This window comes from Castanea sativa, chromosome 11, assembly GCF_040712315.1.
Source record: "Castanea sativa cultivar Marrone di Chiusa Pesio chromosome 11, ASM4071231v1".
Taxonomy (NCBI): domain Eukaryota; kingdom Viridiplantae; phylum Streptophyta; class Magnoliopsida; order Fagales; family Fagaceae; genus Castanea; species Castanea sativa.
The window spans coordinates 52,402,807-52,426,074 of NC_134023.1; the positions used below are offsets into that span (position 1 = coordinate 52,402,807).

Here is a 23,268-nt window from a genome sequence, read left to right on the forward strand (position 1 = left end):
TGTCATTAGCCCACAACCACCAAATTATAGAAAAATCAACCCACCACCAACCCCTCAAAATCAAACAATCACAAAAAACCCACAACCCAAATAAGCCACCACAACAACACTGCAATAACCGCCTATTGAAAGGTTTGAAGCTCTTGGAGGTGTGGATGAGGAGGATGGTGAGAATGGTGCTTCGCTGAGATTGCAGCTCTAAACCTAATATTCTATTGTAGCAAATTGCAAATTCTTTTGGCATTTAACACATCTCACGAAGCAGGATTTTTAGTGTGTAGGTGTGACGATGCTCTTACCTTAACTTTCAAAAGTATCTAACTTCGCCCATATGTCAATATTGGTGCTGATGCCTTATTTGAGAGGGTTTATTTTCATTGATTTATTGCGTTTAAAAATACATTGGATAAAAGTATAGTTGTATCTTAAAAAATAATAATTGTTTTTAAGGGTTGTAAATAAATTAAATGAGTTAAATAAACAGCTTTTTTTTTAATATTATAAAAAAGTCAAATAAAAAACTTAATTCAACCAAGCCCTATCCAATTGAATTCTACCAACATATAATCATCATGATTTCTCATAATTACCACATGACCCAAAAAATATATATTTTTCATAAATACTATTACCACATGATCCAATTTTTTTTTATTTTATTTTATAAATACGATAGAAATCAACTTATGATGTCCATTTCATTATAATAACTTTTTTTCATATGTCCAAGATACCCATTGTTTTAGGCAATATTTGATGACAAGGCTTTGGTAAAGATTTGACTAACAATAAAGAAATTGAAACACGTAAATCATATTAATTTCTACTCAATAAGCTATAACACATGGCATTTTCTCTTTTATAAGTACTTGGTAGATTGTGAGGTCACGATTTCAAAACCCATTAGATATATGTATAGCTTAAATAGTAGTAAATAAGAACAATAAAAAGAGTAAAGGATATTGACCATATTAAGCTAAATACGGAATAGAACATTTTAAGAATAATTAGGAACTCTAATAATGAAAGTTAGAGTATCTAAAATTATTTAAAGATCAAATTGCTACTTTAAAATTTAGAGACTAGATTTAAAAAATTGACAAATTTTAATAACAAATGTTGTGCCTATCAATATAAAATTCAATAATTAGTTTATCAAAAGAATAATTAAACTTTCGATATCTTTGTTGAAAACCTTAATACCATTTTAGTAATGGCTCTCGACAACAAAATATGGTGTGTTATCCCAAAGAAAAGAAAATAAAGTAATATGACTAATACTAGAAACATAATATATATATTATGGTGGAGGCAAAATATTTTTCACTACAGATTTCATAATTATTAAATTATCAAAATTTATTCATTTTTATTTGGATTGATCACAATTTAAAATTTTAAGATTACAAGTTGTCATCTTAAATTGTTAAATCTTTTTTTTATTTATATATTATGATTCTAGACCTTTATTTGAAGCGGAAATCAGAACTAACTAAGCACTAGGGCTCATGAGGTCATTTCAGAAACTTATCTACAAGGGCAAGACCAAGAAAAAAAAAAAGCCTATGAGAATTGCAGAGCAAGACAAAACCACACTCATACGCAGTATCTACACACACTCTCTCTAGAACCCTCTACCAAAAAACAATGCTTCTTCAACCCTCTCTAAAAATGATTCAAAATACTTTCATTTCCAGCCCATACAGCAAGCTAAGTGTGACATTCATAAAAATTTGGACTTCTTGGGTCTCAATCCTGTGGTTCAATGATGCCTTGAAGCCAAGCAGAATCAATTTACATCATGCACAAAGTCTTTTGACATGAACAACAGGACGCTTGGCAAAGGAACTAAAAAACTTGGTTGTACTCGTATTGTTTGGCATCGCATTTTTGCTTTGCTTTGTTTTGTTTTTTATTTAATTAAAACCATCCAATTATACATACTACTAAAAGAAATTAATTATGCATTGTGGACCTGGACCTTGTGATTCATTCTGCTTACAATAACAAAGACTTAATCGGTGATACCTATGTTCAAAGCCAATAATTTAGCAACAAATATATAATGTTCAAAGACAAGAAATCACGCCTGACTTTTCTTTTTAGTGTTTGGATTAGAACTCTACCTTCACATACAAGGGGAGATCTATTTCTATCAAATTTTCATCTCTCTACTTGAAGATCATTCAAGAGCATTATTTCTTTAGTCCCTACAAGTCTATAACTCCAGTCCAAGCATCATGGCATCTTATGGAACTATGCAAAGGCCAGGTACCTCCTCAATGGACTCAACACAAAAGAAGCGCAACGACTCAATGGCCAGGTACCTCCTCCTATTTGTCAGAAACCTAAGGTATTTCGGATTATACTATGCGCTCATTCTGTGGATTATACTATTCATAAGCCTTGTTCCCAGGTGCAAAGTTTCCTTAATTTTCTTGGTGGTCAAGACAATTGTGACATCCTTGTACCTAACATTACTGCGGCACTGCCTAATTCAGTTGTGCTACATAGAATTATTGACAAAAGACTAGCACTGTCTTTGCTAGCCGTTGTAACTGGGGTTGAGCTCATTTTGACAAGGGCAGCTATACATCTTTTTTATTAATTTAATTTGTGGAATACAAATCCATTTGGTTCATGCATTTTTAAGGATTAGTGATGATCCTTCTGTGGACGAGGAGGCTTGTGCTGCTGGGGAATTGGTTCCTATTGTACATGGGAAAACTGGTGATGTTGATATTGAGTCTCAAGCTTCTGTTTGATTGAATGTTTTTTACCATAGATTTTTATTGTAATTAGAGAAAGCAATAAATAATTGACCTGCTATTTTTGAATTAATAGAAATTTTATTTCCAGAAATCCCCATCCATTAGAATTTTGAAATTGTATGCTTTGTTTTGAATACTATTAATGACAGAAAAAAGGGCGTTTGAGAGCTGAGTCACTATTTATTTATTTTGCTTTTTTTTTTCTTCCCTTTTGAATGATAAGGAAAATGAAAAGAAAAAAGAAAAACCAAAGTCAAAGTCAAGTCACTGATATGCAAACTGGACCAAAACAATAAGAAATGAAAAACAAAAAATTGTTTTACCAGAAAGAAAAGAAAAAGAAAAGTGAAATACGTTTGTAAAGTTTATCCAACTTCAATTTCTTACCTTCAAAAGTATCTAACTTCGCCCATATGTCAATACTGGTGCTGATGCTTTATTTGAGAGGGTTTATTTTTATTGATTTATTGAGTTTAAAAATACATTGGATAAAAGTATAGTTGCATCTAAAAATAAAAACTAAAAACTTTAGAAGGTTGTAAATAAATTAAATGAGTTAAATAAACAGCCTTTTTTATTATAGAAAAAGTTAAATAAAAAACTTTATTCAACCAAGTGCTATGCAAACGAATTCTACCAACATACTTTATAATCATCATGATTTCTCACTATTATTGCATGACCCCAAAAATATATATTTTCTCAAATATAATAGAATTTTAACATATGAGACCAGTTTTTTATAATGACTATTTATTAATTATTATAAGGGCAAGATACCAATTGGTTTAAGCAATATTTGATGACAAGGTTTTCACAAAAATTGACTAACAATAAAGAAACTAAAACACATAAATCATATTAATTCTCACTCAATAAGCTGTAACACATGTGGCATTTTCTCTTTTATAAGTGTTAGATGGATTGTGAGGTCTCGATTTCAAAACCCTTTGGATGTGTGTATAACTTAGATAGTAATAAATAAGGGGGAAAAAAACAGCAAAAGATATTGATCATATTAAGCTAAATATGGAATAGAATTTTTTTTAAAAAAATGGGAACGCTCGTAATGAAAGTTAGAGCTTTTAAAATTATTTAAAGATCAAATTGTTTCTTTTAAAATTTAGAGACTAAATATAAAAAATTGACAAATTTTAATAACAAATGTTGTGCCTATCTAAATAAAATTCAATAGTTACTTTATCAAAAGAAAATTTGAACTTTCTATATCTCTGTTGAAAACCCTAATACAAATTTAGCAATGATTCTCAATAACAAAATATGGTGTATATTTCAAAGAAATAAAAGAAATTAGGTAAAAACCACATTTTCGTCTCTACATTTTCACGTGATTCCCATTTTAGTCTCTAACTTTTATTTCCATCGTTTTTAGTCTCTATCTTGAAAAACGCGTCTCGTTTTTGTCTCTACCGTTACATTAGAGATGGAAAATGTATACGTGGCAAACAGAGTGCACTGTTGGCACACTAAAAGTTCACGTGGCCATTAAAAAAAATGTTATTTGGTATTAAAAAATGCCACATCAGCATCTAAATTAAAAAAAAATTATTAATTTTAACTAAATAAAAAAAATTAAAAATAGAATTAAAAACAAAAAATAACATGAATTGAGATTTAAGTGTGTCTTGAACAAGAACAACAAGAGCACAAACCCAGATACAAGATCACAAACCCATAATTTAAAAAAAAAAAAATCAAAATCAAAATCAAAACCAAAACCAAACCCAAATCATTGTAATTCTAAACCTTCACTCGCCAACTTAATCATGACTCAGAGCCAACTCATCGACTTGCTCACCTCCCACATCTCTCTCTACCACTCTCGCACCACTGTTGACTCGGATCTTCCTCCGCTCCAAAACTTAAACCCTAGGTCCTCAATCCTCAAATCGTTCTCATCTCTCACCATCCACCAGCGCTAAGCTCACATCACCGCCATGGATTCCAGGTTCGTTCGAGTCCTCGTCAACATGCTCGGCAAGGTCTGAACCCACGGCCATGGTTGCTTCATAGTCCTCCCCGATATTCCTTCCTGCGACGACCTTCCCAGCTTCTGCTTCAAGAAGTCACGCGGCCTTCTCTCTCGCGTCGCTGAGTCGAACTGCTCCAAGAGACTCGTCTTCGAGCTGGGTTTTGATTTTTTTTTTTTAATTTCTGGGTTTGTGATCTTGTATCTGGGTTTGTGTTCTTGTTGTTCTTATTCAAGACACACTTAGATCTCAATTCATGTGATTTTTGGTTTTTAATTTTTTTATTTAGTTAAAACTAATAAACTAATTTTTTAATTTAGATGTTGACGTGACATTTTTTAATGCCAAATAACATTTTTTTATTATTATTTTAATGGCCATGTCAGCTTTTAGTGTGCCAACAGTGCACTCCGTTTACCACATGTGTATTTTTTGTCTTTGATGTACTGGCAGGGACAAAAATGAGACACATTTTCTAAGATAAGGACTAAAAGCGATGGAAATAAAAGTTAAGGACCAAAGTAAGAATCACGTGAAAATGTAAGAACGAAAATGTAATTTTCACCAAAAAATTAATAAGAGTAATACTAGAAAGGCATAATATTTTTTTTACTACAAATTTCACAAATTTTGAATCGTCAAGATTTTATTCGTTATTATTTGGATCAATCACAAACACTGTACAACTGTCAACTATTTACAACTTGTCATCTCAAATTGTTAAATAATTTTATTTTAATGAATTATGATTCTAGACTTTTATTTGAAGTGGCAATCAAGAACTAAAGCACTAGGGACCATGAGGTAATTTCAGAAACTTATCTACAAGGGCAAAACCAAAAAAAAAAAAAACCCTCTGAGAAGTGAGAATTGCAGGGTAAAACCATACTCATTCGCAGTACACAAACACTCTCTAAAAGCCTCTACCAAAAAAATGCTTCTCCAACCCTCTCTTCACCACCACAACGCTTCTCTCGCAACCTCATCCCTCTCCTACTCCTTGCCCCTACCATGCAGAAGCATAGTTCCCAATCTAAAACTCCCAAAGACTGCAAATTACAGAGGAGTCCCAATCACAGTCACTTGCTCTATCTCACAAATCCACAGCTATGGCACCATGGACTATGAGCGTAGACCCATTGTGAAATGGAATGCTATATACAAGAGAATATCTATGATGGAAAACCCTGAGTTGGGTTCTGGGACTGTGTTGGACCAGTGGGAGAAGCAGGGTAGGCGGCTCTCAAAATGGGAGCTTTGTAGGGTGGTCAAGGAGCTCAGGAAGTACAAGAGGTTCAACCGAGCTCTTGAGGTAAAAAAGAAGAAAGAAAGTATTTTTGGGTACCTTTTTGATGTTTTTGGTCTTTTTTGGTTAATGGGTATGTGCTATTTTTGGCAGAAATATCAAGCCCTTTTTGGTTCTTTGGCTTAGCTGGTATTTGTTACATGTGTTAGAAATTGGTTAAATTGAATGTTTGGGTTAATGGGGTTGTGATATTGTGTATCATATTTGTTCTCTATGTTGCTGTGAACTTTCTGTTGAGCAAGATGCTGAGTTTGGGTTTTGTAGTGGTGTTGCTGTTTTCAGCTTGTTTTGCTTAAAGGGTATTTTTTACTATTTTTTTTGGTGGGAATTCTGTGCTGGTTTGATGGGATGGGGAGTTTGTATACCATTGCTGTTTGTGTTTCTAGGTATGATCTTGTCTTTAGATGTTCATGAAGTCTGAGTAGCTGAAGGAAGGGAATTTGACAGGGTGATAAGGGTTATGGTGTTAAACCCTGAATTCCGAGTGCAAGTTACAGCGAATATTTGAAAACAGAAACCTTTTGACGAAGATAATTGTATAACGATATAGTAACAGTAATTGTAGGTTAGAAGGGCCGGGGAGGAATCTGGGGATGAATGAAACATGTATTGAAACCTTGGCTGCGTTTGTTTCGACGGTAAACGGTTTCAGGAAATGGTTTTCCGCGTTTTCGGGTGTTTGGCAGGTGCTGAAAATATGGTCAAACGGAAAATAAGAACAGTTGACTGTAAAACTTAGGCCTCTGACCCGGAAATTCGTTTCCATTTGTATTTTACCTTCAAATAGGAAATTTCCAGAAAATTGAGAGACAGAGCACGAAGAGAGAGAGAGAGAGAGAGCACGAAGAGAGAGTAGAGAGAGCGAGTCACGCCCCAACCCGCGCCGGCGAGTCGCGCCCCAACCCGCGCCGGCGAGTCGCGCCGTCGCTTCTCTCTTCGTCGAACCCAGTCCCGGCGAGATCGCGCCTTCGCCTCTCTCTTCATCGAACCCAGTCGCCATCGCCGATCACGATCTCGCCTTCTCCATCGCCGATCACGATCTCGCCTTTGCCTTCGCCGCGCCGCGCCGGCACGATCTCCCCTTTGCCATCGCCAGTCGCCTCTCTCTCTCTCTGTCTTCGTTCTTCGTAGATCACCGATTTGGGTTTTGTTGATTTGTTAGAGAAAAATTGATGATGAGATTTTTTTATTTTTGGGTTTTGTTGAGCTGTATCGTAAGAATTTGATGAGTTTTTTTTTTTTTTGGGTTTTGTTGTTCATGATATTTGTTTGGAAGCCGAGAAAATGTGAGAAAATGTGAGCAACAAATACAAAATGCATTTTCTATAATATTTTCAAGATGACAACCAAACACCAGAAAATATTTTTCAAAATATTTTTTAAAATGTTACCAAACACCTAAAAATATTTTCTTTTCCCGAAAATATTTTCTTTTCCTGAAAACATTTTCCAGAATTGCTTTACTGTTGAAACAAACGCACCCCTTGTAGTGTAGCTGCTTACTGGCTGTAAGGAAATTGAAGAAGAGTTATAATTAGTAGTTTGACATCAAATTTGGATACCAAAAATGGGCTTGGTTTGCAGTAGCATCTTCACTTGTGATAAAAGTTGCAAATGTGATTAGTTTAAAGCCAAGGTTAATCATAGATAATATTAGTAGAATGTTGGAATGAATAATGAGAAGGGGAAAAGGGCTTAAAGATTAAGTTTTTATCACTGCAATTACTATAATTTAAAAGTTAAGGGATCCTTGAGAATCCACATATTTTTAATCTGAATCATTAGCTTGTGCTTATCCACGTCAAGACTGTTAATTCTCTTTCCATTATTATTTTAAGGCATAATGGCCTTTAAATGTGTAGCAAGTGTAACGATATCATGGAATTTAAAGAATAAATAAAAAATTTAATGAGGATAGCATGGCATGCATTAGTTGTATACTAGTCTTATTCCACCAATATCAGAACAACTTGGTTAAGCATATCAGAATGCAGGGCTACAACTCAAAAAAGAAGAAGACATTCTACAATTATTATATATTTGTCTGGTAAAGCCACACAAACATCATCCTTGTTTGGATTCATTGTTATAATATACTTTTGGGTTTTTCAGTTTTATGATAAATAGTGTTGGTTGTGAGGTCAAATAGCAACCTTATGTACTTACTGTCTAAGATCATATTCATGTAGTTGAAAAAAAAAAATCCATGGAAGGTTTTGGGTGCCTTTATTGGGTTTTCCTATATCTTAAAGAATGAAGAGCATATTCTGTGCTGGATTCCGCTGTTCGTAAGCTCCTCTTTGTTGGATGAGGGCAAAATACTTCTGACATGACTTGAAGCTAGGGTTACAATAAATGAGCAATTCCTGATTGAAAAAATTCATTCTGTGCACCTGCATGCTAAAATTTTCATTAATTGTGCTTGGGTTTTTTCTGTTCACAAGATCCTCTTTATTAAATGAGGGCATAAATTTCTCTGACAGATGTTAAGCATATCGTGAATATGGGGTTATAATGAATGGTAGATGCTGAAGTTATCATGAATAAAACAGTCCATTCTGTGTAATTAAACATGACCTTCTGTAATAATCTGTTAATTGGAAGGTCAAGGGTATTTCCATTCTAATTAGCATTTTGGCACTATAGATTTCAGCATAAACTGATATATTGGGTTATAGCTCTATAATTCTTTCATTGATTAGCCATTTCTTACTTTTTATATTTATTCACTTGGATGAAAAGCCTTGGCTTGCATTATTATTTGGTTTGAAATTTTATGCATTTTGCAGGTTTATGATTGGATGAACAACAGAGGAGAGAGGTTTAGAGTAGCGTCTAGTGATGCTGCAATTCAATTAGATCTAATTGGCAAGGTTCATGGAATTTCTAGAGCTGAAGATTACTTCCTGGAGCTGCCGGATAGGTTGAAGGACAGGAGGATATATGGGGCTCTTCTCAATGCTTATGTGAGAGCCAAAAAGAGAGGAAAGGCAGAATCTTTACTTGAAAAAATGAGAAGTAAAGGTTATGCCATGCACTCACTTCCTTTCAATGTGATGATGACTCTCTATATGAATCTCAAGGAGTATGATAAAGTTGACTTGATGGTCTCAGAAATGACTGAGAAAAATATAAAACTAGATATATATTCCTATAATATCTGGTTATCATCTCGTGGATTACAAGGACCTGCAGAAAAGATGGAACAAGTATTTGAACAGATGAAACAGGATAGGACCATTAATCCCAATTGGACTACATTCAGCACAATGGCTACAATGTACATTAAGATGGGGCAGATTGAAAAGGCTGAAGATTGCTTAAAGAATGTTGAGAGTAGGATCACAGGCCGGGATCGGATACCTTATCATTATCTAATAAGTCTTTATGGAAATGTTGGTAACAAAGAAGAGGCTTATCGGGTGTGGAAAATTTACAAAACCATTTTTCCTGGTATTCCAAATTTGGCATATCATGCTATAATCTCTTCTCTTGTTAGGCTAGGTGATATTGAAGGGGCAGAAAAGATTTATGAGGAATGGTTGCAAGTAAAATCATCTTTTGACCCTAGGATAACAAATCTTCTCATGGGTTGGTATGTTAAAGAGGGAAATTTGGATAAAGTTGAGAGTTTTTTCAACCATATGGTTGAAGTTGGGGGAAAACCAAATTCAAGTTCATGGGAAACTCTTGCTGAGGGGCATATTGGAGAAAGGAGGATTTCTGAGGCTTTATCCTGCTGGAAAGAAGCTTTTATGGCTGAGGGATCAACGACTTGGAGGCCAAAGCCAGTTAATGTGTCTGCCTTCTTTAAGCTCTGTGAGGAAAACAATGACATGGAGAGCAAGGAAGTTTTTATTGGACTGCTGAGGCAATCAAGAGCTCTTGAAAATGAAGGATATGCATCACTCATTGGCTTGTCTGATGGAGACATTGGTGGAAATGGACTTTCAGTGGAGAAAGATAAAACTGATGATAACAATGACAATGATGAGGATGAGAACAATGGGTCTGAAGTTCTTCTTAACCAACTTCAGGGTAGGTTGTGATACTTATGTTGTATACATTGGACATTCAGTTGTTAGACTTAAAAGGTGCGAGTTCTTGCTGAAGTGGGTCTCTTTCAATTTTCAAAGAGCTCTTACAAAAGTGGCAGTCTAGTATTACAAAGTTCTGCTAATAGTGCCACGATAGGGATTTTGGAATTTCTCTGTGGAGCTGTAATATCCATATAGGTGTTAACACATGGAGCTTTACTCAGCAGATGAATATCTCAGATGTTTATATCCAAAATCTCATCTCTGTTCGTTGGCTGTGGGAGTCCTTTTTCTAATTCAGTTTAGCTTATGGACCATACAAGTCTCAAATTTTATGGCTTTTTTACAGTTTGCAGAAGCAATGCGAGTCTTGTTACCAATTGTAGCTTCAATTTCAAAATTCGATCTAATGTATTGTGATTCTCTGTTTTCCAAAGGCGGTTCATTGTTTTAATTTCCGAAATGCTTTCTCTTTGTATAATAGCATTTCTTCTGTTACTGTTCTGAAGCTGTATTAAATTGAGGTCATCTAACTTCTGTGAGGTTTCTTTTTACACAGTTGGATATTAGGTGCAGGGAAATTCTTACAAACCATTAGTATGGTTTTATCTGAACTACAGGAGGTTTACTTTGGGACTTCATTTACATGCTAGCCTAGTTCTGGTTCCCAATGAATTTTTCTTTCATGTCCAAGAAAAACTGCAAAAAAAGAAAAAGAAAAAGAAAAAGAAAAAGAAAAAGAAAAAAAGAAGAAGAGTACACTGCTAATTCTCTTTTTATAAAAGGACTTGACATTCAAATGTGTAGCAATGTGGCCAACTTTTAATTAGTTGTTAAAGCCTTTTATTTTTCATAAATGAACTCTCTTTGGACGTGTTTTTTGTATGAAGGTGTGTGAGATTACGAAAATAGAATTCAGGGAGCTCCAGGAATCCAAATGGTCGAGGTAGGCTTAAATCATGTTTCACCCCTCTTCTCTGAAAGGCTTGTTGAGGTGTCCGAAAAGCCAAGACAATGAGAGCTCTTTGGGCTCTAAATTGTGACTGTTGATCTGGCTTTATCGGGACACAGTTCTCACAGTTTTCGAAAATGGCTAATATGGCACATCATTTCTTGTTGTTTAGGTCAATCTTCTTCTTCCTTATTTTTATCGTGCGTGGGGTCATCTGGAATATTACTTTCCTTTTCTTTTTCTGTTTTCTTTTTTATTAGAAGTTTGTAACTTTTATTCTTTTCTTCTGTTGAAGATAAAAAACAATATATCTTGAGTCACAACCAACTCAATCCTCTAACCAAGTTACAAAGTTATGGATGCCTTTGGGATACAGATCAAGCTAGAATATGCACTGGCTTTTTTGTTTGTCTTCTCAATTTAAGGTGGAATGGACTACTCTGAGCAACATGACGTTTTAGTTTCAATAGAGCACCAATAATAATTAGATATGTTTATGTTGCAGTAAATTTCTACTACAAGAATTAAATCATCTATATATCAGTGAGCATGAAATGTAGTTATTCTTTACTCATAGGTTAATCTTTTAAACTATATTTTTTATTTTATGCTGCAGTAAATTTCTACTACAAGAATTAAATCATCTATATATTAGTGAGAATGAAATGTAGTTATTCTTAACTTGTTAGTTAATCTTTTAAACTATAATTTTTATTTGATAGTTTGATAGTTACAACAAAGGAGGAGAATTTGATTCATTTGAACCTTGGATGCACTAAGAGGTGCAAACTGGTTGGGCTACAATACTCTAGCCTCTAGGAATCTTTTAAAGTATATTAGTTAGTATTAAAATAAATAATTGACACTAATTAAGCTCTCTTAAACTCAAAGGGAACAAATGGGTTCCCAATTAACTCAATTAGATATAAGAGATCTGGTTCGAACCTTTCATATTAAAAATCAATTAGTGTCTGGGCATGATGATAAATGACAATTATCATGGAGCAGATTTCATAGGTTAAAATTTTATTCTATCTATTAAAAAAAATCAAAGGGATTGATAAAAGATTACTCTTTCTTCTTAGACATATGAGTAAATTATCAGTAGTTTTACCAATTCTAGTGACAAATCCTCCTAGCGCTGCTTTGTTCAGGGGCAGAGCTACACAGTTTAAACTGACTGTTCCTCCAGCTATTCGTGTTTTGCCAATGTAAATTGTTGCATTGGAAGCCCGGAATCAAGAAGCAAGAGGCTCATGAGCAGCTCTATCTGCTACATCTATTCAATTTGTTACTTTTTGTTGAAAGTTAATCTATTGAAAAGCATGAGCTTGAAAACGGAAGCTATGATATAGGATATAGAAAAATTGACTTTTAAGCTAAGATATCTTTAATTTAATTAAAATGATCAGAAAACTAATTGTATATAGGACTCAAACTCTTTGGATTTTTCTTGTGCATTTTAAATTTCAAGTTTTCCAAAAATGAAAAGAAAAACAGTACTCAAGATGGGCAAGGAGTTATGAATATTATTAGCATGGGGAGTCTCAATTTGATTATGTTGGAATGAATTATGCTTATACTTCTTGTTGTAGCAGTAGTACAAGGAGATGATTAACCTCTGCTTCCTAGTTTTCCTTCCAATCCCACACCTTGTCTCACTTTTGGTACACTTGCTCATTGGCTTGACAATTATCCCTCGTACAAAAAAGAACGGAAAAGCATTGCAGAAAACACTGAAAATATATGTTACGAAATCCTATCCCCATGCCTATAAACTTAGTTATGAAATTTGTATTCCCTCATTCGTACTTTGTAGGATTCCTTTTGTATACCCAAACAAATGGCACAAATGGTTCGGTGGCAAGACAAATTTTAGGAATTTAGGAAATAAATTCTAGATTTTAAAAAGCTTCATCTTCGTTCCCTCTCCATCACTTTTGTCTCTCTAACTACATGGAAGCATAAGAAAATAATCCTTGTTCCTCTCTATCTTAGATTTTTTTTTTCCTTTTTTTTTTTTGGTTGAAGGAATACTTATGTGTTTAAGAAGAATAAGGGTTCTCTTAATACTTAAGATTTTTCTAGTTTAATTAGTTGACATTTTATGGTGTTTTCAACAGCAATATCCAAGGTTAAAATCTTCTCTATCCTATTGTAGCTATTGAATTATAAAAAAAAAAAAAACTTTTTCCCTTTTTTCATTGAGGTAGCAAGAAAAGGTTTCTCATGAATTAATTATTTTAGACACTAAGTTTATTTAAGATCATTTTTCTTACATAATTTCTATAAAAGAAAAAAAAAATTAAAGGCATATATTTCTTTTGTTAAACTAAAGGCATATATTCCTTATGTCACAAATTATTATGTAGTTTACCATGCATTACATGGTTATACTAGTGTGTTACTAGTTTAATCACTAGATAAACACCGGTACTTTTTCTTATACAACTTACTCATTTAACATCTAATAATAATATAATAAATTAGAGAAGGATATTTAATGATAATTAACATATTAATAACATATATTATTCATATTATGATTGCTTAAAGAGAGAGGAAATGAGGGAGAGTAATGCTTTTTTTTTTTTTTAATCAAGATATAAATTTTCCTTTAGCATAATATAAGTGTATATGTGTGTAAAACTCTCTTCTAGAGACTTGAATCCCGGCTCTTACGCCCCACACCTTATAAATACTTATACTTGTAGACTGATCATCACACTAAGGGTGGAAGGGAGAGTAATGCTAAAAGCACGAGATAGTGGGTAAGCCAATGTTGTGTGGGAAATATAGTTGACATGGGCTGGTTGGTGCTGGCCTAGTGTGCGGGGCCAAAGCCTATGGGCAAGTCAGTGTTGGGTTGATTGAATGGTCTAACAGCTTGGGCTGAAAGTTAGCAAGTGCCCAAGTAAAATCAAAACAGTGAACTCAGAGGCAAAGCTTCCTAATTATGTAGTTGGATGACTTTGATGTTATTCTGGCTGATGAATTCTTTGTTGCCTTTCATTGGTGGGCCATGGGTGGGCAAGGGCGCATAAGTAAGTGGGCAACGGCAGATGGTACTAACACACATGTTGGTTCATGACATTAACTGTAATTTTAAATGTCTATAAATGAAAAATAAAATTAGGATGCTGGCATTTTTAACTTCATTAATCATCTTAAAGCACTTTAATGGGCTCTTGTTAAACCAAGTTACATCTCTTCTGCATTCATTAATATAACAAAGGCAAGTCACAGTTGAAGAGAAATTACCTTATACAATCTCAAAAATGGTGAAGTTCCCTCAAATCAACATTTTCAACAAACTCTATATGCTATATGCTTAAGCTGCATAAAAGTTGTCCTGGGAAGAAAAGATGCTAGACAGTTAAACATTAACTGGCTAAGCAGTCTCAGAATCATCTGAACAATGAAAGAGGCAGGAGAAATTGATTCAAATAATGGCACATTGAATCCAAGAAAATTTTTGTGTCCCATCTGAAATGTAGCTGCATGGTATGAACAATGAGAACACTGTGAAGGCAGGAAAAGTTAGAATGAGTTTTTTTTTTTCCTTCTGTTTCATTCTCAACAACAGTCCACAAGGCCCAAGTTTAACGAATAACTTAGCTCTCAAAATATCAACAGCCGAAAATAGAAGGCTAGATCTTGAGTCTAAGACTTTAGCCTTATGCTAAAAGTTGGTCCATGATCGTTTAAGTATCTCACTTTAGTTCACTTACCTGAAATATTTTGCTGCAAGCACCAATTGCTTGAGATTATGACCATTCCCAGTCAGAAAGATGAACGGTAATATGATTGCATAAACATAAAATGAACATGAAACACGGCAATGATGTCTAGGTAATTAATTGAAGCTAAGCCTTCTCTTTTTCTTTGCAATTCATTTGGCAATAATGGACAAATTATAAACAGCATACAATTCACTTTCTTTGTCTCAACAAATTTAAATGGATATTTTAGGAGAGTCATAGCTATAGATACCTGCTATTTGAATTTTTGGTGGTTTTACTATATGACTGTTAGTGATATAGCAGAAGAACGAAGCTTCACACCATCATCCTCCCATTAAGAAAGTGGGGCAGTTGCTCCAGCAATAATTGCCTACATATGAAAGGGGGACATTGATTTACTTGATGAAATCATTAAAAACCAAAATGAAAACAAAATCACTGGCATCGTGGTTTTCTTGTGCAAATCAAAATCCTAAATTTTTTATCAGAAAGTTCTTGGGCCTTCCAGTAGAATTCTCTTGAGTTGATCAACTAATGGGCTATAGACACTTAAAATATCCATCACAGGCACCAAAGCCTGGTATGTACTGGCTATATTTTTTACAAACAAGCATTCTATCACTGAAAAGAAATAGTAACAAACCTTTCCACTGTTAACAGCAGCCATTAATGCTACACGCTGTTCATCTCTACCAAAAATATAGAAGTAATAAGTCCTGAAACAAGTATTTGAACACCAAACACGTACATTTGGAAGTAAAAGTTCCAAATATTACATGCAAAGGCTTACAAGAAATTGTGATTATATTTTAACATCTGACCACTCTATAATTCATGGAGATACTGCTAGAAAATGGATAGTTGAGTCTTAACGTAATCCAATTAAAAATATGAGCAAAATAGATCCTCTTATTGCTCATAACTGTAGGTATGGTGAAAAGGTGATAGAACTCGTTCTACATCAAGAATTTATTCTTCCACCATTATATTAAAAAAAAAAAGGTTTAATTTTCCTCTTAAGGCCCAACTTTTACTCTGATAGTATTAGATACCAATATTTTCTAACAGCCTTCCTTTTCCTTCAGTTTTATAGTTCTTGCAGAGTATAAAGTTGAACCACCTGCCACGCAGCATGACCAGCATTCAGAACGAAAACCAGAAGGGAAGATAAATTGACTCAGGTAGTGGACAGGTAAAAGAAATCAGAGAATTTTTACCTGGAACAAAAAATTTTGCTGCCTCCTTCAAAGAACCTAAATCAGTAATATTGCCTGTTCAAGTTATGAAAGATAAGGTAAGCTTCACATGGAATTTGCTATGGGAAGTCAAAGATGGAACTAAGAAGAATCTTATAATTTGAAAGCCTGATAGACCATAAATGATGGTCTCAATTCCAAGTCATTAAGATATAATTGCCAAATTCTGGACTTGCAAACATGATGTGTAACTAGGGAAGCCAAAATGGAATTCAAATTATACTTGTCACTAATGGTGAGTACATTCCTTTTGTTTCTACACAAAATATATATGACTGAAAAAAGCCACCTCACACTTTTTTTTAGATCTATTAAGCACAACTTCGTACATTACTATTTATAAGTTTAAATTTATATCAAAATATTAGTTTGTTGGATTAGCCAATGAATTAAATACATATAATATAATAAGTATTTATATTAAATAAATTTATATGATTATATTTATAAATTTTATATAATAAACTATTTTTATTTGAGTAAATTACTAATAGGATAAATACATTTATTTTGATTTGTTATATTAATTATGTTAAATGGAACATTAGTTATTTAAATATAATGAAATTTTAATGTCATTTTCTAAAATTTTTATGAGAAACAATTAATTTGAAATATGGTACTCTTACTAACATGTAGTTACTCTTGTGACAGTTTAAACAAGTCCAACAAAAAATATATATAAACACACAATCAAGACCTAAAGAAAGTAACTAAGGGATATTTGCGTTTTGATTTTATCAAATCAAACATTTTCATTTTTTTCATTTTTTGAAAATGATATTTGCATTTTGGATAGGTATAAAACTTGTGTATCTATATTAACCATTATATCATGCAGTTTTCAAATTTAACCATTATATTATGCAATTTTCAAATTTATAAAATAGAACGCAAATGATTATTGTTTTTTGTATGGAAAGTTATTGAAATATTGGAGAAAACTAATAACATAATAATGCAAGTTTATTGTAAGAAGTGCGTAGCTAAGAAGTACTTTAAAACTGAAGATCAAATTATGAAACTCAAAGCCATTATCAATTGGAGGGGAGTAGCAAAATTTGTGAAGGAGTTTTCTAAAGCTAGTTCGGAAAGGGAGAAATCAGTTGAAGATTGTCACAAAACGATTCTAAAAGAAAGAGGAGATAAGTTCTAGGGACTATTTTTAGAGGAGTAGATTGAAACATTCCTAGAACTAAAGAACAAGTTAGGACAGGATTGTGTGAAGGAACAAGTAAGATTGTTGGTGGAGGAGTTCGAGGAGAAAGCGATAGTAGCTGAGGAGCAGGCAACCAAGGTGGCTGAGGAGCAGGCAACCAAAGTGGCTGAGGAGCAAGCAACTTTGGTGGCCAGGATTCTGTGTTGATTGAAGGGTAATTGAAGCTCACCTTGTGAAACTGCTACTTCCTATGATTTTTCTCACATCATCTTCATTAAAATTGTCAAAATTGTTGTTAATGTTTTTTGACAAGTGTTTTTTTGGTGTTTCATGGTATTTTTTTTCTTAGTTTTGGGTAACAAAGAGAGTGAAACTAGTGGGACTATTGTGGTTTGGTTTGACGGTGAAAGATTGTTGGGAAGGAAAAGAAGAAGGGAAAGAGAGTTTGGGAGAGAGTTTGAGGTGAGGGAGTTAGAGATTGGTTCAATGGTAGATATTTAGACCTTGTTTGGATTTTGCCAAACTCAGTTAACAAAACTGAGTTTTGTTAACTGATAACCCAAAAACCGTGGGCCCACATCACTGAAGTCTGTTTGGTTGCTTATCTCGGATGATAACTCAGTTAAGAAACCCCAATTAAATGAATTGAGAGTTAACAAATTTCGAAACTCCCTAAGACTGTTTTCAAGTTATGAGATATCTGAATTCAGTGGCACGCCTGTAATTTTGGACAAGTGTTGGGACCCATAGCAGTGTATTGTTACATCACTACAGACCCATTACATCAATGCATAGCTTCTGAATGCTCCCAACGACACTTTTCCTTTACTTTCCCAACTACCATATTCTCACTCCTTCCATCTCACTTCCCATTTTCCTTCTCCCAAACCCAAAACATGCACAGAACTGAAGCAGAGCTTCGTTCTCTCCGCCGATCAGCACCTTCAGCCTGAGATTTACATAGCTCCGTTCATCGATTGTGAACTTTCCGGTGAGACCCAAATGCAGCCCCGCCTTTTGTTGGGTTTTATTTCGATAATTTATGTTCTTCCATGTTCCTCCATGTTCATGTTCCTCCATTTTTTGTGATGAGTGTTGCCATTCTTATTGTTTATGATTCAGTAGCAATGTTGTTAGTGGATTTTTAGCCCCTCCATCTATTGGGTTTTATTTTGATAATTTTTGTTTTTTTAAGCAATGTTGTTAGTGGATTTTCAGGAGCAATGTTGGGTTTGATGATTCAGTAGCAATGTTGGATTTTCAATAGCTTTTATGCTTCTTTTTTCATTTTTATTTATTTTCGAAGTTTCTCTGTCTTGTTCCTTTGTTACAATCATGGTATTATGAACAATAGGAGCTTTGCTCTGCTGTTGGTTTGGGAAAAAAAAAATTATTTGGACCGAAACTCTACCAAAACACCGTCACAGATCCCTTGAGGTTTAGATTTATTTTTTTTAATCATCATTTTTAAAGAAAACTAATCACCCTCTTATGTTGTGGGTTCCCCTGCTTTGCTCATTTTTGAACAATGTAACCAATGTCTGCTTTGCTCTAAAGAAATATTAGTATTATGAACAATGTCTGCTTTGCTTATTTTTTATGTAAAGTAATCATCATTTTTTTCCTTGCTTAATTCGTGCTATGGGTTCTCCTACTTATTGCTTACTGATTATACTATTTTTCGACATGGTTCATGTGATATTCTTATAATGGAAGATGGATGTACCTTTTTCAAAAAATATTAGAATCAAAGAGGGATGTGCCTTGTTGCTCTATCTTATTTTTTATTATGAGTGTTACTTTAGTTAGTACTTAGTTTAACCGATAAGATGTAGCTACTGACAGAATATACATCAATAGATTAATAGAATATGTAACATAGCTAACTGTATCCATATTTATAAACAATATGGTGGGTTTTTAAGGGAGGATAAAGTGAAAACTATTGCACGTTAAGAAAAGACCCCTAAACACTATTGTTTGACTTTTATTGAATACATGGAAATGTTTATTGTTTATATGTGATTATTACATGATCAGCAAGGCATTTGTTAGATGGCTGGGGATTTAAGGATGTGGGATGAAGACTGTGTCGATGAACTTTGTGACATTGTCTTCGGCCAATTCCTGCTGGGTAATTTTGCGGCAGGGCTTCCCTGTGAGCCATTGTGGGATGTGATCACAAACACTCTCAACGCTCAAACTGGGAAGGATTTCCGCAAGAGGCAGCTTATGCGTCGGTTCATGCATATCCGGAGCGAGTATTGTAGGGCCAACGGAGGTCGTCATGGGCCAAGGCGTGGGTGGCCAGTGGTGGATTCGGATGAGGGGGCTGGTCCGTCTTAGTAAGAGGTGGTTGGTGGACTCCGAAGCATTGTAGTGCATAGCAATACATAGACCAAGAATTTTTTTTGATAGGTAAAATAGCCCAAGAACTTATGACTTGAATGTAAAGACTTTTATGAGAACCAAGATTCTTATCATCAATACCAATTGTATTTGATTTGTTATTCACTACAGAAGAATACCATGGCAAGAACACTTATAATCAAGGAAACATGCAACATACATCTGTCACACACACACTAAAAGCATTGATACAAAAGGAAATAGGAGAGAGGAAAATTAAAAATGGCAATTTCAAGAGTACAAAATAATAGATAGAGTAAACCTTTCAAAATTTTAACTTGACAAGAAATTGGAATTATTTAAGATTGAACACAAGAAACAAGAAGAATGAAATTTGTAAACAATGAAATTGACGGAATCGGAAAAAAAATCATTGACCAACCACAATCCTAACTAAAACACACACACAGAGAACAATTTATCCCACAAAATGATACCAACAAGTCCACTCCAAGAAAATAAATAAAAACTAGGAATTCTATGTAAACATTTTAACCAACCAATAAGTCCTCTCTTCAAAGAGAAAAAATAGTCTCAAATCTGCAAAGTAAAACCCAGCAGTTTGTTTGAGGAAACTATCAACACATATCAAAAGGAATTTAGAAACAGAGACAGAACAATTGGATTCCAAGAGAAAACAATCAAATTGGAAACAAGCCAGGGAGAACCAAATGACAACAGCAAGACTACAAAAAAGGGGAAAAACACCAACTAATCAACTAGGTTCTAGATGGATAAAAGGCACATTGCCTAATTCCACAAACTTAATTCAAAATTTCAGTCCAAAAAAAATAAAAAATAAAAATAGAGAAACCCAGTGGAAGAAATCCACAATAGTCAAGATCTTATAAGAGCCACCATCAACTCAAAGAAGGCTACCATGGAGGGAACTGGAGCATGCAATTTCTAGTTAGGAAACCAATTCCCACTATCTCCAATGATCCAATCCACTTATCACATTGTGACATGACAGAGTAACAACAATATATTTATGAAATATATAGACAAAATCATGAAAACGATGAGAAATAAGACCACACCAACAGAGGGCATGCAAATTTCTCTTCAGCAGACCCACAGTGCCGCAATGGGTTTACAAGTTGAAGGGGAGGAAGATGAGCAACACAGGATACCTAGGTTGTGTTCAGAGTTGGGAGTCTAGGATTCCTTCGTGTGGGTTTCTAGAGTTTGAGATGAGGGACGGATCTAATGCAATGGAGGCGAGGAAGTGAGGGGCAGAAAATGAGAGGCAAAGTGAGGGTTTGGAGAGCTAAAGATCAGTGGTGAGAGAGTGGAGACGCTGCTGTGGTGTGTGGATTTCTGAAGTTGGGGACAGAGTATTTTGTTGCGGAAAGTGCGTGAAGAGGAGAGAGAGAGGCAACGCGGGTAGGCTTGTGACCGTTCTGTACAACTGCCTCTGCAATTGATTTTTGTGGGACCCAATGAGTGACATAAAGGTGAGTGATTGAATTGAAAACCCACTGAGACATTTCACCCAAGCAGTCCACTAAACTGAGTTATAAGAAATTGGGGTATTTTTGAGTGATGAGTGATGAGTGAAAAGTGACAAAAATTGAGTGAAAAGTGATGAGTGATGAAAAAAATGAATCAAACAGGGCCTTACTAACACATTCTCCACACCCATAACTAAGCTCTTGAAACTATATCTTTTGCTAGACACGCTATTGTTACTGAAACTCTCATCAATTAGGTTTTTATTTATTTATTTATTTATTTTTTTAGTAGTTATATTTGATCAATCACCCCTTAAAATCTCAAAAATTAATTTTGGTCCATTTAAAATATTTACTCCTCACACATCACCATTGCCCTATTCAGGTAAGAAGTGAACACAAGGGCAAACTTGAATTTTTTTTTTTTTAAGAAACAAACACACACAAGCTATTAAGTAATTTAAAAATAAAAATTCTGATCCTAGGCTGATTACAAACATGAGTTAACCAAATTCCGTTTTGTTCCAACTTCCAAGGTTTCCTAGAAGAATCGCTATTAATTTAAAAACTGGCTCTTTGTTTGAATCAACTTTTGTTTGATAAATATATATTTCTCAGATGAATTTATTTTTAAATTAAGGTATCTTTAATTTAATTAAAATGATCAGAAAACTAATTGTATATAGGATTCAGACTCTTTGGAATTTTCTTGTGCATTTTAACTTTCAAGTTTTCCAAGAAAAAGAAAAACGGAACTCAAGATGGGCAAGGGAGCTATGACAATTTGATCATATTGGAATGAATTATGCTTGTACTTGTTGTTGTTGTTGTAGTACAAGAAGGTGATCAACTTCGGCATCCTAGTTTTCCTTCCGATCATGCACCTTGTCTCACTTCCGATACACTTGCTCATTGCCATGACAATCCTCCCTCGTACAAAAGAACAGAATTGCAGAAAACACAAAGAAAATAAATGTTACGAAATCCTATCCTGATACCTATAAATTTTGTTACAAAATTTGTATACCCTCATGCGTACTTCATATGATCCTTTTTGTATATGTATTTAAGAAGAATTAGAGTTTTCTCAATAGTTAAGAATCTTATAGTTCAGCTAGTTGGCATCTTATATTGTTTCCAACGAAAATATCTAACGCTAAATTCCCCTCTCTCTTGTTGTAACTATTAAATTATAAATAATAAAAAAATAATAACTTTTTTCTTTTGTTTCATTTAGGTAGCAAGAAAGGTTTCTTATGAATTAATTATTTTAGTCACTAACTTAATTTAAGATCTTTTTTTTTAATACCTAATTTCTATAAAAGAAAAAAAATTAGAGGCATATATTCCTTATGTCACAAATTATTATGTAGTTTAGCAGGCATTGCATGGTTATACTAATGTGTTACTAGTTTAATCACTAGATAAACAATGGTACTTTTTCTAATACAACTTACTCATTTAACATCTAATAACAATATTAATATGTTATTAACATATTAGTAACATTCACCTAAAAAAACACATTAATAACATGTACTATTCATATTATGATTGCTTTAAAAGAGAGGAAATAAGGGAGAGTAATGATATTAATACAAACTATTTTACAATAATTTTTACAGACTATTAAAGTGGCAAATTTTTATTGAATTTTTGAGTCCACTGCTAATATCATATTTTTACTTACTGATAATCACCTGCTATATCAGTAGTTTGCAAAAAAAAAAAAAAGGGGTGCAAAATAGTTTGTGGCTTTGGTATTTTGCCAATAAGGAATGGACAAAAAAAAAAACACATTTTAAATATATATTTCTTCTCCTTTTCTATGATAAGTGAAAATTAAAACAGTAATCTTCATACATTCCCTTAATCATGTTACACAGAGAAATTAATACAACCCACGATTGTGACACAATTGTTAGGGTTAGGGTCATGTGTCCATGCTTGTTGTCCAAGTTGAACTTGAGTTATGATTTTAGCAGAGTAGCCAAAATAGGTTAAATCCTTACCCTTTTTCCGCTCAACAAATCAAAAAAATAAAAAACACAGAAAAACATTGGTAATTCCTAAAGGAATACAATTTCATCAAGAGTATTTCAACAGGTATATATATCTATATATATATTACAAAAGTATGTGTCATCTTATTTATTAAGTTTCATCTAAGAGGAAGGGATCAATGTATTT

At 33.8% G+C, this 23,268-nt stretch overlaps 1 protein-coding gene across 1 annotated transcript; it reads left to right on the forward strand.

The window, feature by feature from the left end:
- The first annotated feature begins 5,625 nt into the window (after window positions 1-5,625).
- LOC142617505 (pentatricopeptide repeat-containing protein At1g02150) lies at window positions 5,626-10,568 on the forward strand. Its single transcript, XM_075790392.1, has 2 exons — window positions 5,626-6,074; window positions 8,858-10,568. Exons 1-2 carry the CDS (start codon window positions 5,697-5,699, stop codon window positions 10,115-10,117), a joined length of 1,638 nt encoding a protein of 545 aa, XP_075646507.1. The 5' UTR covers window positions 5,626-5,696; the 3' UTR covers window positions 10,118-10,568.
- Window positions 10,569-23,268: the final 12,700 nt, after the last annotated feature.